General features: G+C 54.5%; 2 protein-coding genes across 5 annotated transcripts in view; both read right to left on the bottom strand.

Moving 5' to 3' along the window:
* Positions 1-397: 397 nt before the first annotated feature.
* LOC113484698 lies at positions 398-1,444 on the bottom strand. The gene is made up of 2 exons (XM_026857188.1): positions 784-1,444; positions 398-752 (listed from the first exon to the last, which is right to left on the bottom strand). The coding sequence occupies exons 1-2, from the start codon at positions 1,411-1,413 to the stop codon at positions 405-407; spliced, it is 978 nt and encodes a 325-aa protein (XP_026712989.1). The 5' UTR covers positions 1,414-1,444; the 3' UTR covers positions 398-404.
* The window catches only part of BAP1 (BRCA1 associated protein 1), a 13,738-nt gene continuing 199 nt past the window's right edge, over positions 412-13,950 (bottom strand). The window contains exons 2-18 of one of the 4 annotated variants that reach the window (XM_026857152.1): positions 13,123-13,384; positions 10,341-10,370; positions 10,188-10,242; positions 9,332-9,464; positions 8,814-8,933; positions 8,250-8,311; positions 8,024-8,166; positions 7,086-7,164; positions 6,225-6,348; positions 5,805-5,922; positions 5,229-5,416; positions 4,747-4,880; positions 3,649-4,121; positions 3,362-3,522; positions 2,492-2,584; positions 1,905-1,977; positions 412-1,614 (exon numbers count right to left, since the gene is read on the bottom strand). In XM_026857152.1, the coding sequence (XP_026712953.1) occupies positions 1,481-1,614; positions 1,905-1,977; positions 2,492-2,584; positions 3,362-3,522; positions 3,649-4,121; positions 4,747-4,880; positions 5,229-5,416; positions 5,805-5,922; positions 6,225-6,348; positions 7,086-7,164; positions 8,024-8,166; positions 8,250-8,311; positions 8,814-8,933; positions 9,332-9,464; positions 10,188-10,242; positions 10,341-10,370; positions 13,123-13,198 (2,196 nt within the window). In that variant the 5' untranslated portion in view covers positions 13,199-13,384 and the 3' untranslated portion in view covers positions 412-1,480. The remainder of the gene's footprint in view (positions 1,615-1,904; positions 1,978-2,491; positions 2,585-3,361; positions 3,523-3,648; positions 4,122-4,746; positions 4,881-5,228; positions 5,417-5,804; positions 5,923-6,224; positions 6,349-7,085; positions 7,165-8,023; positions 8,167-8,249; positions 8,312-8,813; positions 8,934-9,331; positions 9,465-10,187; positions 10,243-10,340; positions 10,371-13,122; positions 13,385-13,950) is intronic. The other 3 variants (XM_026857154.1, XM_026857153.1, XM_026857155.1) reach the window with 3 other exon arrangements.

Genomic DNA, 13,950 nt, shown 5'->3' with positions numbered 1-13,950 from the left:
TACATCGTTTTTAGCACCACAGCAGAGATGCCAGTGGGGCTGGGAGCAGGCACTTGATGCTCCCAGCAGCACACACACCTCTCCCTTGGCTGGCTGTTACAGGATAGCTTTATTCCTTCAGACAGATCCATTTACAGAACTTGATATTAGACACAGCAAGAGACAGAAGGATTTTCTTCCCTTCAAATACAAAAACAGTTTCATTCCATAGTAAAGATCTGCACAGGTTTGCACATTTGCAAAACGCAGTCCTCTCCTGTGGCAGCTCCCCTTGGCCCAGCTATGCCTCAGGCCCCCTCTGGAGAGAGGTGTGGCCTCTGGCTTCTGGGGTTCCTGCCAGGCTGCTGGGAGCAGGCAGCTGAGGGCATGCAGGAGCACTGGCAGGGCTGGTAGCAGGTGGTGGGTTAGCAGCCAGCGAGCAGCAGCTTTGGGCTCCCAGCACTGCTGCCACCTGCCCCTGCAGTCCACAGCCCACCCTGGGCATTACAGCTACCACCCCCCTCTCCCCACCCTGGAGCGCTTTGCCAAGGGCACCAAGCGCTTCCACATCCAGCGTCCACCCTGGTGCCAGGCCCGGCTGCACCGAGGCCACCCTCGGACTTGGTCTGTTCACAGTTCAGGGGGTTTCCTCTGGGGGCTGGGCCTGGAGCAACACTGTGACCTGCAGACACTGCCAGGGCCACAGAGCTGGTCCCTAGGAGAGCACCAGGGCAGCAGAGCCACGCGCCATCCCCCAACACCCCCCCAGAGGGCTGGGCACAAAGCCCAGCTCCAGGGACGAGCCCACCCCTCCTCAGCTGGCACTAGAGCTGCCATGGCCCCCCCGAGGAGCCTGGCCATGCTGGCAGGGGGTGTTGCCATCCCCGGAGTGCTGAGGGCAGGGGAAGGCAGGACCTGCCTGACCAGCTGTGGGAACAGGGCACTGCAGCAGAGGCTGGGTGGGGGCAGAAGGGGCTCTGCCCAGGAGCCGCCTCGCTCAACAACAGCAAAAGTGTGAGGCAGAACCAAAAATAAGGGAGGGAGGGAAAGGGATAGAAAACACAGACACCAATGTCCTGGGGAAGCAGACCTGAAGGCCTGGACACAGGAGGACAAGCCACAGCCAGCTGTGGCCAGCACAGCCTCATGTGGGCAGCGCTGGCGTTCCCACAACGCCAGATCTGCCACCGCCAGGTGGGCTCTTCCCCTCCTGCCACAGGCCTCAGCCACGGCACCGAAGCGCAGGCCCAGGGCCTCTGGGCGCTGCTGTGGCACAGTCAGGTAGCGGGGCCCTTGTGCTTGCCTTCTGCTGCCGCGACTCCTGCCGTTCACAACCCAGGCTCCGAGAAAAACCCGATTTCTCTTTGTCCCCAGGCTCCACCTCAGCCGAGGGCTTGTTGCTGTGGTCCCTCTTCCTTTGGCAAAGGGTACCATAGATCCAAGTGCCACTACCCAAAGCCACAAAGCCCAGCTGCTTCTTCACACAGTCTTGACTCCCAGGCTACTGCCGCTTGGCTTTATAGGGGCGGGAGCGTTTCCGGCGGTCCGGCTTCCTCTGCTTGTGCAGGCGGCCAATGCTGACGCCCTGCCGCCTGCGGACGGAGATGTTCTGCTCCACCAGGCTTGCCAGCATGCCTACAGGGGAGAGGCACACCCACACGCTGCTGCTGGAGTGCTGGGACTGCCCATTCCGGGGCCCAGCCCTCCCTCTCACCCAAAACCCATCAATGGACTCCTCCGGGGACTATAAAGTCAGGACAGAGCACAGAGTGAGCGCTGCCTCGTGGCCCAGGCCTGGCAGAAACAGGGAGCAGGGCAGGGTGAGCTTCCCAGGCTCCAGCTGCTCTCTGCCATGCCGTGTGCCCCCACCCCCAGCTGAATCTGAACCCCACACTCCATCCCCTCAGCCGCACAGCACCGCTCACCTTCCTGGGCCAGCATGGAGATGAAGGTACAGATGAACTCATCATAGTTATGGGTTCTCCTCTGGTCGTCGATCTACGAAGAGATGACAAATCCACCAATAATCCCCAAATGCGTGGCAGGGAGAAAGGAGCTCAAAGTTTACGAGGGGCAAACAACCAGCATGCCAGGCCCAGCCCCCAGGCCAAGGAGACCAGGGCAGGAAGGGACCCACCTCCCAGCCCAGCTCAGGCCAGCACACAACTGGGACTGTCTCCATCCCAGTTCAGGTGCCAGCATTTTCCACAAAGGGCCGCTAGGAAGAGGTGAGGGTTTTCAGGGAGGAATCCTGCCAGGCCTTGGGGCAGAGACTCCCCACTTCCTCCTGTCAGTGCTGCTGTTCAGCAGTGGCCCAGCTGCAGCACTCCGCCATCCTCCTCAAGCTAATTAGTGCTGCCCAGGGGCTCCAACCTGTCCTGGTGGGAGCTCTGCCCCATGGGGAAGGGACCCCCAATGCTCATTCTCAGCTGAACCACTCTCCCTCCACATCCCAGGCAGGAGCCTTCAGGGAGCTAGATCAGCAATGCAAACAAGACATCAACAAACACACCTTGAATTTCTTCCTCTTCTCCACCTCTTCCTTCAGGCAGGCCTCGTAGTTTGCAATCTCTGCCTCCACACACTTCAGCAGTGCCAGCAGCTCCTGCCAGAATCAAGCAGAGCAAATGTGAGCAGACAGACCCCTGCCACAGCCCAGGAGCCAGTGGGGTGGGCTGGTGGGTGTTCCTCTCCGAACTGGGAAAGGGAGGATTCATCAAAGCAAAAAAAACTTGCCAGTGTTGGGGGGAAAAAAAAAAAAAGAAGAGTTCATTGGTTTGTTGTAGGAAATTTCTAAGTCCAAGGGTGGTCAGCCAGTGCTATGGACAGCCCCGGGGGAGCTGGTTCTGCCTGAGCCTGGCCCAGGCACAGGTACCTGGTGTGGGGCCAGGCTCAGGCAGAAGGGGGAAGTGTTGCATGCATGAGAAACACCCCAGGGCCCGGTTCTTCTCAATAACAGAATCTGAAGACTTCCCTTTTGACTAAAACAGTTTCTCACAAGCTCTCCTCCAAGGAGCCTTTGATGTGCTTGTGCTGCCCGAGCCCAGTCCTGTCCCTGGCTGGAGGCCCACACAGGCAGGAAAGTTACCAGCAGGCTGGGATTTGGGGGTGCAGGGTCCCACCAGCCTCTGGCCCGAAGGAGAGCACAGCATGCTCAACATCTCAACTGCGGGAGACAGCGGCTCTGCCCGCTGCCAAGGCAAATGTCCCCGAGATGATGCGAGGCACAAAACCTGCACTGCCCTGTGCCTCGAGGCACGGCTGCGGCGACACGCGAGCGGGACAGCGTGCACATGCGGGTCGGTCACTGCCAGCGCTGCTGCGTCTCTGGGTGAGCACAGGGAGCTCCACGTTCCCAGGGCTGTCACAGCACAAAACTCACCTTGGGAGAATACTTTTCCCCCCCAGGGTGATCACTGGTCCTGCCAAGTCCCACCTTCTCTTTGCTGTCACTGGCCTCACTGCCTTCCTTCTCGTCCAGTTTGATTGTGACCAGGGCCTCTTCACCGGGTTTGATGGAAGGGGGGGAGCTTTTTCCCCCATCTGCACACAGGGGAAGGAAGCGTTAGGAGCTGTCACAAAGGACTGGTATCAACTCCCAAAGCAAAAGGACACTGTCCCGTCACCACAGGGGACATGTCACCCCCACAAAAGCTGGCAGGCACCTACCTGCAACAGCCAGCGGGCAGAAGACGCCATCCTCTGTGAGGTGCAGCAGGCCGGTGCTGATCACGGGCCCCAGGTCCCTGACAGCCCGGTTGTAGCGCATGCAGTCAACGCGCAGCAGGCCGTCCTCCTCGCCGAAGAGCACCTTGGAGATGTGGGAGGTGACGGGACTGGAGGGGCGAGTGGGGTTGGCTGAGCGGATGGGGGAGCGCAGCGGGGAGTTGAAGGCGCTGCCGATCTCAGAGGCGGTGTCGGTGCTTTCGTTGCTGGGGGTGGGAGAGGGCTGGGAGTGGGTGACCACGGCCACAGCAGCGCCCCCGCCGCTCGTCTTGATGGACAGTGGAATGGAAAGATCCTTTTGCGATTCCTTCAGCTTCTCCGCCAGGACATTGATGGTGTTGGGCTGCAGGACGGAGAGCTGACCATCCGCAGCCCCTGCCACGTGCTCTTGCTTCACCTGTCCCTTCCTTTTGTACCTGCACAGGAACATAGCGGGGAGGGGGGTGAGTAGCTGGGGGAAGGAGGTGGGGGCCCAGCACAGGCGCTGCCAGCCCCACACTCAGCACTCCAGGCTGTCTGCGGGATGAAGCAAGGACTGAAACATTTCTAGGTCACCCTCACTGCCACCAGCTTCTCTGGCAGCACCCCACCCCACTGAATGGCTCAGCTGTGGGTATCCCTACACAGCCAGGGGCAGAGGGTGCTGAGCACCCCTGCTCTTCTTCCAGAAGCCCCAAAAGCAGCCTCACTGTGACCCCCCCACCCTCCTGACCTTCGCAGCAGCCTGAGCACACCCATCACCAGGAGCTGATCTGGCAAATGGCATTGGGGAACTGAGGTTCCCCAAAGCCTCCTACCAACAGAGTTATATTCAGGGCAGACAAAATTCAGGGCTGACTGTGAAGAGCTACAGAAGAGCTTTACAAAATCCAGCGAGTGAACAGTAAAAAAGCAGGCAAAAAGGAGAACAGCCCTAATTGCATACACAGGTGCAGGTTCTAACACAGCTAACAGTGCTCAGGAAGGAGGAGATCTGGGAGCCACCACTGGCAGTTCTGCAAACATCAGCTCCCTGCTCACACCCTCAGCTCAAACTGTCACCTGATGGCCGAGTTGGTGTTACGAACTTCCTCCTCATCATCATCATCGTAGTCATCTTCATCATCCGAGTACTGCTGGTGCTGTCGGACTGGGACCCGGCTGCGACCCACTCCTGCCGCAAGGTCTTCCTCCTCCTGCAAAACATGGTTGCTGATGGGCTGCCGGCGGCCGGGCAAGGAGGAGCAGCCCAGTGGCACATCCTCCATCCAGCTGAGCACCGGGGCTTTGCCCCTTTCAAGAGGGGACGGGGGTCTCTTCCCTGTGCTCACCCAGCTGACCCACGTTAATGCTAACCTCTTTCGCCAGGTCAGTGTCTATCTACCCTCTTGCCTCGCAGCCTGGGTCAGTGCCAGGGCAGACCAGCTGCGAGGCAGTGGAAGGGCTCAGACCGGCTGACAGCCGTAGTCTCGTGGAGGTGAGGGACTGGAAGCAAAAAGCTCAGCTTGAGTCAGGCATGCTGCTGGCCTGGAGCACCAGCCTACCTGCATAGGGGACTTGGCATAGTTGTGATTATCGAGGAAGGCCGGCAACCTCTGCACGATGGGGTTGGGGTTCGCCAGAGGCGCCCCGTTGATACCGCTTGCTGACGTCTTTGCCACTGGTTTGGATTTGTTGGGTGGGCTCTGCGTGGCTGCAGGGTGGCCCTGGCTGGCGGGCTCGTCAGTGCCATCTGCCACACAAGCACAGCACAGTCTCTCAGGAGCAGCACCATCACCTTTTACTCAATGTCCTCTATCTCCCCTTCCCACCCCACAGAAGAGAACAGCTCTTACACTCCACCAGACCATCACACCCCCTTCCCATCCACCTCCAGTTGCCACAACTGTCCCCAAGCTTAAGCCCTCCCATTTTCAAGCCCCACATCCCTCCAACACTCCTCCCAGGCACAGAGGCATCTACCACAGCCCAGCACAGTGCGCAGAGAGCTGGGATTGGAGAAAATAAAGTGAAGCTGACTATAAAACTGCCTCAAGCTCCAAGTCAGCCATTTGGTGTCACCAGCCTGTGCTCCCTCCACAGGGGACCGGGCTGGCAACACCACTGGTACAGGGGTCTACCTGGATGGGTGCTCTCTGGAGTCACAGTCTTGCTGCTGACTGGCTTTGCCTCTTCAGGAGGCTGAGAATCCTGAGACTTCTGGGTCTGGATCAGCTCCGGCTGAGTTACTCGGATAAGCTTGAAGGCAAATGACAGATAGAAGCTGAGTGCGACACGAACCACATCCTTCCCATTCAAGCACTACAGAACTCATGAGGGTGAGCCAAGCACCCATGTGCACAAACAACAAACAATGCCATGGATAACCCCCAGGTGAGCAGCAAAAGGCCAAGCTGTGAGGCTAGTTATCTCCTCTTCCCAAAAGACATGTCCCAAGGCCAAAATAATCCCCAAAATCCCACAGCACAGGGAGATGCCCTGAAGTCAGAGCCTACTCCCACGCTGGGCTTGCACCCCTCCCAGGTCTTGGGCTGTCCTACCTGCTGCAAGGCCTCCAGCACAGTCTGGCGGTTCATCTTCAGGATGTGCAGCTTGGACTCATACTTCATCCTCCGATCAGGCACCACAGCCATCAGGTTGAAGCGGATGTCATGGTATGGCTCCCTGCGGGAAGGGACAGCAGCTATCAGGTGCGAGCAGTGGAAAGCCCGGCTGCCGGCACAGGGGGTCAGCTGGCTGCCCGCCCTGCCCTGCCCACCTCCCACGGGCAGCACCTCCCCTGCCCGGGCATTTAACACCACACCAGAGGCTTTTTTCCCCAAACCAAGTCAAACTCACACTGGCTGAAACAGCAGAGGAAGTTTGCTTCAGCCACAACACAAAACACCGTTCACAGATTCACGGGTTGGTTGAGGTGAGAAGGGACCTGTGGAGCTAATCTGCTCCAACCCCCTGCTCCAGCAGGGCCACCTGAGGCTGGTGGCACAGGACCATGTCCAGATGGCTTTTGAGTATCTCCAAGGATCCCCCCCCATCTTCCTTGGGCAACCTGGGCCAGCGCTTGGTCACCCTCATGCCCAAGCACCCCAGAGGCCCAGCTCAGGTCCAGAAGCACCATTCCTCCTCCTATGGGCTCAAGCTAACAGGGACCTAACCTGCCCACCTTATCCTGCACGGCCGCTTGCAAGGACTCTGCATCACAGAGAGCGCAGCTTCTCTGCATGCTCAGAAGGCAGGCAAATTGCAGGCAAGAGAAGACAGGGAGGCAGTGCATCTGCACCTCCCCCCAGGCAATATTCTCCACCCCCACTTCCACAATTTATTGCATGCAGAACACAGTAGAAATAATCCAGGGAAAAATGGCGAGGGATCAGTGCCTGCAGCACGGCCTAGAACATTACCCTGCAGTGGCCAGGCCGATGCGCTCCATGATTACTCTCCTGGCTTTGTCTGTCCATTCCTCATCATCAGCCCATGGCCCTGTGATAACAAGACAGAGCTGGAATTAGCAAAGCAGGACAAGGCTCCTGCTTCAGACTCACAGAGTGGATCTCCACAAGAGGCAATCTCTCAGCTCCCTTACATACCAGGGAGCAAGTCAAGAAGGTGCCCAGGAGGCAGGACCATGCTGCCAGCCCACATGTGGAACCCCCTGCCTCAGCCTTCCAAATGGAAAACCTGAGTTATACAGAGGGCAGAAAGGTGAGGTTTGAACCCTACAGACTATGAGCTATTCACAGGCTCTGGGGTCACAAAGTCCAAGGAAATTCCAGGTCTTGCTCGGATCCAGCTGCCACTGGATCTGGTGCCATGCTTAAGAAACCCAAGTACATGAAGTAAGGACCTTACCATAGGGCCGGACAGGCAGAAGCAAAGTCCTAATGCAGATAAGGAAGTGTATAAAGGACAGAACTAGTGGTCAAGTTGTAAGAAGAGGGAGTAACCTGAGCAGCCTGCTGGGATCTGTGTTGGGACCTTGTGCCTCAACACATAGCAGTTATTCAGCACAAGGAGTAAGGAGGAGACAAATTCTGCTCATGATACTGAGTTATTTCAGAGCTGCAGAAGGACCTCATGACCCTGAGCAACTGGAGAGGAAAATGGCAAGGCTGGAAAAGGCAATGCAATGCATTTAGAAAAAAATGCCTTCTAGACACAGTGCCCGGCATATGGGTTCCAAAAGGAGCTATCAAAACTCAGGACAAATCTGGGAGCCACTGGAGCAATTCCCCACAAACATCAGCTAAGGCTTTGTGGGCATGAAAAATAATACACACATTTGGACATACCAGGGTGTCTATTCAACTGTGTCAACGAGTAGGGACAGGCAGGCTCTTACCGTGGTCAATGGGATAGACCTTGAGCCCGTCCAGCTCAAACAGCCGCCCCTTGATGGGGACATAACTGACAAAATGAAAAGCCTCCATGGTTCGCACAGCGCTGATACCATTCTGCTTTTCCGGCAAGTGCCGTGGCTCCGGCCTGCAAGGGCAAGTGAGGTGAGAGGTCAGTGGAAAGTCTGCCTCCTCCAGCAAAAGTGAGCTGTGAGAGACCCCCACACTCACCTGGCATGGCTGTTGTGGGCCTTGGCCAGCTCTGGGGCATTGCCGATGGCATAGCCTTTACTCTGCAGCGAACAGCGAGAGAGGAAAACAACTGAGAAGAAACAGGAAACAAATAAAATGCTTCACCCATGGACTCCCCCCTCCCTCCCTCCCTCCCTAGGACTGGGAGAGCAACTTTCAGGCACACCCTCTGCTCTGCTGAGTTACAGGTAAAACCCAAGATGAGAAGAACACTCAAATTATGCTAAAGAAATCACAGTTAAGAGAAAAACACAGACTTCAAGAGGTCTGAAGGTAGGATAGGACTTTTAATCACAGACTTAGAGAATGCATCTGGGCTAGGGAATAACATGACAGAAGGCTCAGAGCTGTGCCCAGTGTAAGGGGACCCAGGCTCTGAGCAAGGCAAGGTAGGAAGAGTAGAGAGAAGATGCAGTGCTGATGTAGTGGGCAGCCACAAAGGGCTGAGAGGAGCCAGTTCTTTAGAGCATCATCCTGAGAGGGGAGCAAAAGGCAGATTCACATGCACCACCCACGCACAGCCCTGCACACCCCTGCCCCTACCTCAGGGCTAAATCCTTTGGTGAAATCCTTCATGCGGCTCAGCGTGGGGCCCAGGTCGACATTGTTGCAGTTCAGGAGGACGCTCAGCAGGGCATGGGTGGCACAGGAATTGGGGATCAGCTGGAGGGTGGTGACACAAGGACCATCTTAACCAGCAGAAACAAGGCAACCCTTCAACAACCCCTCAGTGTCGACAACAATCAGGTGAAAAGTACTGATGCAAGAACCACTTGTGAGAACAGTGACTCTATCTTGGCTCTCCAAGGAAGGAAGGAGGTTGGTCTCGTTTAGTGAGCCACACCACGGCCCCATAAGCATCTGCTCACAGCACAGGCCACAGACAGGCTTGCAGCCCTCACTGGATTCCCTCTAACCTGGAGCTCAGGGCAGAGATTCCCAGAAAAAAAGGTGCTGCCCTCAGGATCAGCAAGAGCAGTGCATCCTCTCAGTACCACATTGCTTCCCTGTGGTGTCACACAAAGACACCCCCACACACTTTTCCCTTGCTTCCAGCCTACCTGATGAGCAAAGAACATGTTATTAACGATGTCATCATCGATCACCGACGTCTCATCCACCAGGGTAGAGACTTTCCGGCGTGATCTGCGCTCCTCAATCCACTTGAACAGGAAGATGAACCCATACACAGGGCTGTGGAGAGAAGTCAGCAGCTGCACCATTTTGGACATGCCACACCAGTGGGACTGCTCTATCCAGCGCCAGAAACCTCTCTGTCTGTGCAGAGCAAAGACAGACAGGAAAAGCAGAACCACCAGCCCCATCTTTCTAGAAGTGACCATCCCTGCCAGAAGTCCCCCCCAGCCCCCCAAAACCCAGGACACTCCTGTGCTGATGCTCTGGGCTCTGACAACAATCAAGCTTCAAAAGGTTTGACAGGTCTTAAGAAGCTTAAAACAGAGAGACAAGAGGTGAAATTCACCCTTAACACTGACCAACCTGCATAATAGTGCTTGACCACCAAATGACCCCTCCTTTAAAATATATGTTGTATTCATTTCCAAGAGGAGTTCAGACAACAACTTTTCAGAAAGTGACAGCCTCAAAGTCATTTCAAAGCATTGAGACAGAGAGAAAGCCCACACTGCAAGCACGCTGGTGGACACTGCACGTCTCCAGGCAGAAAGGGAGATGAATCCTTTGAAGTATGTCCCCCACCTGCCCTACAAGGTCTTTCTCAAGGCACAAGATTGCCCATCTGCCCCAAACCTGATGAAGCGCTTCTGGTATCACTTACAACACTGACCTCTATGACCAATGAGCTCACACAGGCCCTTCTAACACCTGGCAAGAAGTTCTCAGGCCCACAGATGCATTCTGCTTAATAAAACTCGTACTTTCACACCTGTGACTTACCCTTGGCATTTGCTCTGCAGATCATAAATCTCTTCAACCTGCACTCCCTTGACCCCTGCAAACAAAGGGCAGAAGCTGGTGTAAAGACCACCAGAAAAGACTAGGGATAATGTCAAACATGAAAACAACTTTCAGGAGGTTTCTTGCACTCACCAAAATCTTCAACCAGGAGTGTGAAGAGACCTGGAAAGGAACAAAACCAACAGGTTACTTCTGGCTGAAGAGATCAGAGAAATCTGTTGCCACCAGCCCCTGACAGTCACGTGTGGTCCCAGGCCAAGAAAACATGCAGCAGAGCAGCACCAGCATCACTGGCTCGCTAGGTGCTCTGGCTCCCTTCATCCCCATTCATCATCTCTTCCTTAAGAGGACCTAAATCAAACCTCTCCTGTTGGAATCAGATGAAGCTGGACCCACCTTCAGATGACCTGCCAGGAAGTAAATCCTCCCCATGAACAGCAGCAGGGAACACCTAATGACACGCACGCTTCTAACTGGAGGAAAATGCAGCTGAATAGATCACAGGATATTTTAAAATAATTTTGTTCTCATTAGTGAAATACATCCAGTGAAGGGAAAGCTATCTCACAGTAACAGAGCTGTGGGGAAGTTTGAGGGCTGAAAGGCTCGTCTTCATCTCCCTCTCTCCCAGGGGAGCAAATCCAAGAGCCTGTCTCCAGTGACTACAAAATTCCCATTACAAGATACAACCAAGGATACAAAGACAACGGCAAAGAAACTAAAAGATTATTAGGCATCAGCAACTGAGCAACAGCTTCCACTATGATGCCATAGCAAAGGCAGTCAGCTCAATTTTCAGGCGGTCCGCGTGCACACAGAGTTCACGAGCTCGAGACTGGAATAATAAATCTGCTTCTTTCGCTCCCCTATAAAGGCTGCTGAGAGCCTGGGAGAAAGTCCAGGGAATATCAATAAGAAGGATTCAATCCTGAGAAACATCCCTGTAAGCAACAGATTTAAGGAATATGATGTAAGCAGCTCAGTCAAGAAGAAAAGAGCCCAAGTGGCTTCAACACCAAAGTTAAAGTGACTAAAACAGGGAGGAAACTTCTAGGAGTGATAAATCCTCACTAATTTTGCAGTAAACATCACATTTCTTACAGAATTGTCAGTGGGAAGAAACACACTATGGAAATAACATGCTTCAAACCAGTGACAGCCTCCTCGCTGTGCAACGCCATTACACCAAACCCCAGCACCTTTCTGACAGAGTTTTTGCTCAGAATTCTTGATGCTGTGGAGGGCTGTGTTGTACAGGTGGCATCTACAGAGACTTCAAGCAGCGCCACAGCCTCGCAGACTTCTTTGCAGCAACACCCTTGGAGCAAGCAGTCCTTGCAGACTGTAAGGGTCTTCAGATGCTCATTAGAGCCACGGTTCCAGTCCCCTCTTTAGATGGTGTCCCTTACAGAAGCGGGAGTCACAGCTGTTTACAGGTAGAGTCTCTCAACTGTAAAAGCTTCTGCAAAAGTTGAAAGCCTCACTCACTCTCCAATTTCAACAGTTACAGTCTACTGATCACAGAAAAACATGTGCAGCACAAGAAGACATGAACCGTATCACAAGCTCTGCCTCGCAGCCACTGAAGATTTGCATCAGAGCAAGGCCTTGCAAACACAAACAACCGTAAATGCTGAAAGCAGCGCTGCTCCAGCAGGTACCACCAGAAGGAGAAGACCAAGCAGGACTCCCAAGCTCACTGTGGCTCATCCCAGAGCACTCGCACATCTCCACAGCAGCTCTCCAGGACTGCGAGTCAGAACGGCAGGGCTGCACCGAAGGAGATGGAAAGTCAGCCGGTGCATGTTTTTCTCCACAACACCCATCTGATCAACATCACTGAGGAATCAGAGATGGACAAAGTCAAACTTCTCCAAGTTCACCGTGAAAGGACAAGAAGTGACAGCAACAAGCTGCAGCAAGAGAAATTCTGACTACACACGCAGAAAAAAACAATTCTTTGTTATCAGCGCAGTCAGCCCTGGGATTGGGGTACAGAAATCTCCCTCGTGGGCATACTCAAACTCCACCAGACATGGCCATGAGTGACCTGAACTACCTTTGAAGTTAGCTCTGGTTTGGGCCAAAGACTTCCAGCAGTCCCTTCCAACCACAGTTTTTCTCTGATACATTTAAATATTTCATATTACCTCAGCGTCCACCAAAGGCATAGTTCTGCTGCTGAGATCACTCCTGGAACACCAGAAATTCCCATCCCAAATTATGTGGGTCAGCTGGTTGCACACACAACACTAGGCCAGCAGTCTGGAGGTTCCCAAGGCTCCCCTCTACGCTCAGCAGCCACGACAGACAGCCCAAATCTAGATCTATCAACCCTTCCTGACCAGTAAAACACCAAGAGCTTTCAGTCCCAAGGCCTGTGGTGAGGGCTGAGTTGTGTATGGGATGTGCCGAAGGCCAAGAGCAGCACATGGGTCATTCCTAACTGCTGTCCTAGCTCCCACCTCTGCATCCAAACATTCATATACCCAAAGCAGCACAGCTGTGGTGTGTTGAGCCTACCTCTGCCCAGAGAGATTATCTTCCAAGAAAATAACCTTCCCTCCCAGGTGTGAGAATCCAAACCACGTCCTCTCTTCGGCATAATCATGATAAAAGAGGGAGAGAATGGGAATGATTTTGGTAATTCCTGAGTACCAGTAAAAACAGGATAAAGAACAGCAAAAACCTGGGCTGACTGGGAGACTGACAGCATACACAATCCTTTGCTGAATGCAGGAAGATGAGTAGAATGCAAGGGGTCCCATTTCCTCACCTACACTCAAAAATACACCACCACACCCTAAAGACCAGCTCTCAGCCTCCCAGAGGAGACCCCAAATCACTCAGACACGCTAAAAAAATGCTCAGACAATGCCCCAGCCGATTCTGGCTTCAACCCTCAAATTCTAACCTGCAAAACAAACTCCAAGACTCCACCACAGAAACCACCTTCTCTGACACAGTGGGAAGAGGATGCCTGTGACCATCCTGCTCCCAGCTGCTCAAGCACCACACTGGGCTCTTCAGCACCCTTCCTGGGCTACCTGGGGAGAGAGGGTCTGACCCATCCACTCAGCTGCAAAGCAACGACAAGCTCTGACATGCACAGGATGGAGACACCATCCTCATGTACTCCTGAGTGACACAGGTTGTTCTCAATTACCCACAAAGGCCTGGGGAAATCACCAGAGTTGTTTTCGTAGCGAGGTGCATCCAATACGCACACCCCTCCCTGTACTTCAGTGATATTTCAGGGTGTATTTGCAAACAACAGGAAATCTTCATGCTACACCCTTGCGGCATTTCAGACATTTTCCACAGAGATCCCTTGGGTTTATCAGATGATGCACAGAGGTGTCTGGGGCACCCCAGACCCCTGTATAAGTGCTACCTGAGCCCTGGCCCCGCTCTGAGCCTTCACAACGCTCCTGCAGCCCTGTTCACGCCATCTCTGCCTTCAGCCCACACCTGCACCCCTGTATGCAGCCTCCTGACATCCCCTTTTCTATCTGTCCCACACGCACATAACCTCTCCCTAACCTCTCCATGGGTTATGTCCCATACACCGCAACCCTGCACAGCCCCCCTTCCCCCAGGGCCCACACTACTCCTGCCCTACACACCCTCGCTTGCTCCCCAAAACGCCCCGCCCGCGCCCCCTGACGCCCCCTTGGCGCACTTAGCAGCTCTCTCTCCCCAGGCCCTCCCTTCCCCTCCCCTCCCCCGTCCTTGTTCCCAT

Source organism: Athene cunicularia (genome assembly GCF_003259725.1).
Source record: "Athene cunicularia isolate RWA chromosome 12 unlocalized genomic scaffold, athCun1 chr12_part1, whole genome shotgun sequence".
Lineage (NCBI taxonomy): Eukaryota > Metazoa > Chordata > Aves > Strigiformes > Strigidae > Athene > Athene cunicularia.
The sequence above is the reverse complement of the archived record's forward strand: the minus strand, read 5'-3'. Positions and strand labels throughout refer to the sequence as shown.